The sequence below is a fragment of the Frankliniella occidentalis genome, unplaced genomic scaffold, assembly GCF_000697945.3.
Source record: "Frankliniella occidentalis isolate FOCC.00 unplaced genomic scaffold, Focc_3.1 Scaffold64, whole genome shotgun sequence".
NCBI lineage: Eukaryota > Metazoa > Arthropoda > Insecta > Thysanoptera > Thripidae > Frankliniella > Frankliniella occidentalis.
Window position 1 is genome coordinate 1046686 of NW_026267194.1, and position 4422 is coordinate 1051107.

Genomic DNA, 4422 nt, shown 5'->3' on the forward strand with positions numbered 1-4422 from the left:
GACGCCGTCTCTGAAACCGTCTCCAGAAAGTCTCGAAAAAGACTCAACGGCGTCTGCATTGTGTCTTTACAATATCTTGGCTCGAGACAGTCTAGATCGATTTCCTTTTGTACGGGTGTCCAGGAGTGCCCTCAGATACTCTGAAATTTGCAGCCCTCTAGCTCATCTCCTTTCTCTTACACGGACGACGGACGGACAGACGGACAGACAGACGGACACGAGAGCGGTTGCATAAGCCCGCTTTAATGCTATTTTAAAAGCAGAAGGGCGGGCTAAAAAGAATACATCCCTCGTAAAAAATAACCGCTCTTCCACCAATCCAAGTTTCCAGCTCCGCTTTGCCACAACAACTCGGTTCGGCAAAGAGCGGGCCGGGGCCGAGCTCGGCCTACCGCATGGTGTAAAATTTTTCTTGTGTTTCAAGACCCTGTCTTGGATCTCATGGAGAACGCCAATGGCATCCAAGAGCAAGTCTTGAAATACAAGAAACTATTTTTACCGTGCGGTGGCGGCACTTAGTACGAACCTTCCGCCTCTCCTTTCAGATTGTTTCGTACAGCTGTATAAGTTTCTATCAGAGAAGGGGCCTTTAGCCCGTAGTGATCGCTCGGTTGGGACCACCCTTATGCAAGGTACATTTGCTGTCTACTTCTACTTTGTAAACAAAAATTTACAACTGATGTGTGCTATACGTTCTTCTTCAACAAATGCTATGGTAGGTTAGGTTAAGTAGACCATGAGTTTCAAACCAGTGTGGTTGAATAAATTGCGAACCTTGCACGTTAAATCCCGGCAGATGGCCGTACATCTGCGTCACGAGCGCGTACTTGGCATCCAAAACAAGTTCGTGGGTAGGGTGCAGGCGGCCGCGCGGGTAGACGTGGTCGTGCAAGAACGCCTCCAGCGCCCCAATATCACCTCGCGTCTGGCCAGCGAATACTGCTGACTCGAGCTGGTCGAACACCCACATAGAAGCTTGGACAGACCGATCCATAGGTTGGCTGCATGTTGGGCATCTCCATGATGTTGGTGGGTCTTCTGGGCGACGAGGAACAGGCAACTGCATCTGCGCGCGGCCTGTACAAAGGTTAACGAAATAACGTATTACTATAAAAGCGATAACGAAGAGCCAACAGTGACACTATAGTGACTATAGTCAGAGGAGCACCCGGGGATGACAGAAGGGAATGCTCTGGAAACTCAAGAAGTGTGATACTGTACGACACTTGAGTTTCCAGAGTGACGAAGGCCAAGTTCATTGGCTGAGCCTTTAAAGCAATAAAAGATAAAGAATATGAATAGGAATAAGAGGCGAAGGCGAAGCCTTGAAAATCGAGTCGAGTAGCCACCAGCCGTGAAGAGATGACGGAACGACGGCCAAACTGATGGGGATCCAACCTTCCCGATTTCATGTATAATTGCGAGTTGAACGTGAGTCAAAAATCTAATGTTTTCATCAGAGTACAATAAACTGATATATAACGTAGGACACGTCTAGAAAGGGAACGAGCTTCTAACAACCAGGCCCACCCTTCCGCCAAACGGAGTTGCCAAGGTCAAACATGTTCTGCTATTTTCTGAAGAGAATTTTTCTTGGTTTAAGGGTACAATTTTTTGGGTGTACAGCTGGAGAACAGCTACAGTACAGCCGGAGTGCAGCCGGAGTACGTGTGAACTCACCCATGCAGGCCTCACAGCAGAGGGCGCCAGAGTGCAGCCCGAGTTCAGCGGGGTCCTCACAGCGGCGGCAGCGACACCTAAAGAACTTCGTCTGAAGCAGCTCGGCGCGTCGCTTTGGCGTGGGTAAATGAGGATGGGTATAGTTGACGGTGATGGCCTCTCCTGGCTCTATGTCTGTGGCTGCCACCAGCACCTTCCGCAAGCCCAGCAGGGCGGTCGGCCCTGTCGCCCCCTCGGGTAGAAAGTAGCAGTTGCCGAACGCGTTGCACACGCAGGAGTGTCCGAACATGGAGATCCTGTCCATGAGAACCAAGGCCTGTTGGAGGGGGAAAGGTAGTTCACTCGCCTGCACACGAAGAGCACTAATGAAACAACGCTCACACGCTTAATGTGTAGGGGCATTTTTAGAATTGCATAATAATGTAGAATATTTACTGTTTGAAAGCAAAAATTGTTTTGGCGTTGGTTTAAATGAATATTTAAACACAAATTGTACGTAATATCGATTTCATGAAGCTAGTACAAAACTGCATTACTGTGAATAAATGATACCGTGCATGCACAGCTTTGCACGATTTTACTTGTGTATTATATTGCTGCACAATACAACACTTACTCTACACTGTTTTTAGCCCGCCCTTCTGCTTTGCTATGCAACCTCTCTCGTGTCCGTCCGTCTGTCTGTCCGTCCGTCTGTCTGTCCGTCCGTCTGTCTGTCCGTCTGTCCGTCCGTCTGTCTGTCCGTCCGTCGTCCGCCGTGTAAGAGGAAGGAGATGAGCTAGAGGTCTGCAAGTTTCAGGGTATCTTAAAGGTCACTCCTGGACAACGAAACGCCTGGTGCAAATCCATAAGGGGATGAAAGGGGGTAACAAAGAAATAGGGGTTGGTCCAAAAAGTAGATAATCAATTTTTTTATGGTCTCCTAAGGGGTAACTCTTGAAAGTAGAACCCTTTTGGACTAAAATTTGGTCCGTTTGCCTCTATGTTGCACCGTTACCGTTTGGGCGCTAGAGTGGTTTTTTCGACGAAAATACGGCGAAAATGACCACGTTGCACTTAAGGACGTACTAGGAGGCGTCCAATCGTAAAATGGAAGAGGAAGTACCACCCCAAAACAACACATTCTGAATAAGGAAATACCCTCGGATTTGCCGTATCTTTCACTGTTTCGGCCCTAGAGGTGGATATATTGAGAACAATGGCAAAAAGTCAAGTTGATGCCTTGTCTATAAAAGTTAAAGTGAAAGTTGACAAAAAGTTGACTTAATGGGACGAAAACTGAAAAAAAATGTGGACAAAAGTGACTAATCGTGCGTTGATCAGATCGAAAATTAATAAAATAGAGGGAAGAAATGAAGTAAACGTTGTAAAACGGTGAAAAAGTGAAGGGAAAATTGCGAAAAGTGACTGAAAGTGGAAAAGTGAAAAGTTGAGGTGTACGCAATTTTTGAAGAGAAAAAACGTGTCGCACCCACAGTTACGTTTAATTAAAGACTCTTTATACCTTACAAAACCGCAATGAACTAACTTGGAATGAAATAGAGAGCTTTTCCTTGATTTGATTCGCATATTTTAATTTTAAACTCAAAATAGCGATTTTTTGACGGACTTTTCCAGTTTCAGTCCTGTATCACCTTAAGATACCCTGAAACTTGAAGACCTCCAGCTAGTCTCCCTCCTCTAACATGGACGACGGACAGATAGACGGACGCACACTAGGGCCGTTGTATACCACCGCGTAAATGCTTTTTTAAAAGCGGAAGTGCGCGCCAATAAACGCCCAACAGAAACGTATCGTTACCTCCTAAGCCACACATACCTTCCGCCCGCTTAGGCGCTCACTGTACGAAAAGCAGTTGGTTTCCATGACTCCAAAGGCCCAGCAGCGTTGTTCCAGGGAAAAAGCTGCTATGCAAGGCAGAAGCTGCACAGCCAGTACGTCCATCTGCCAGCGGATCTTGGGGTCCGCTCTCATTTTGTCCTTGTGAGACTCGAGCTGACGGCAGCGCTGCGCCTCTTCTCCACGCAGCAGCAGCACCCTCAGGAATCCCAGTAAAGTGTACTCGGTGGGCGAGAAGGAAGCTAAGGAAAAAACGCACTGTTAAAAAAAAAACGTTAACACTTCGTGTAAACTGCGAAACGAACCCATGATAAAGAAAACTAAATTATATATCCTAATGTAAATAAAGAAGTAAACATTTTTAGTTGTACGGGGTGTGCTTGGCCTATGCTGTCAGCCCATAATGTGTCTTGGCCCCTGCGGTATGAAATGGTATGCAAACCCACAACACTGAACATAGAGGTGTTCGCTCTGACCGAGGGCACCGAGGCACTGACCACCTGGTACCTGGATTTAAACAATGCTGCCGGTGTAGTAGCACGAATGTGTGCACCGTAGAAAGTTCGATTGACCACCAGAAAGCTTGGTGGCTGTATAAACATTCTAGAAATTTACTTCATTTAGCTCTCTATTTTGGGTTTGGGTGCACTGTCAACAAAGGGGCAGCGGTAGTGGCCTCAAGCACAGGGTCTCTTGTTGGCGGTACTTCGTGTTAACCGAAAAACAACCCCCTGTTTAGGAATTTCATTGGCATACAAAAATTGAAGTTAGTAATTTTAAAGTTGGGATTATTATTAAGATAACGTAAGACGTAACGTGAGACGTAACGTGAGACGTAACGTGAGACGTAACGTGAGACGTAACGTGAGACGTAACGTGAGACGTAACGTGAGACGTAACGT

The 4422-nt window shown here is 46.6% G+C and overlaps 1 protein-coding gene across 1 annotated transcript in view; it reads right to left on the minus strand.

Moving 5' to 3' along the window:
• Window positions 1-4422, minus strand: part of LOC113214287 (SET domain-containing protein SmydA-8-like) — an 83879-nt gene that overhangs the window by 30459 nt on the left and 48998 nt on the right. The window contains exons 4-6 of the mRNA XM_052268127.1: window positions 3500-3762; window positions 1681-1996; window positions 775-1077 (exon numbers count right to left, since the gene is read on the minus strand). Coding sequence (XP_052124087.1) covers window positions 775-1077; window positions 1681-1996; window positions 3500-3762 — 882 coding nt within the window. The remainder of the gene's footprint in view (window positions 1-774; window positions 1078-1680; window positions 1997-3499; window positions 3763-4422) is intronic.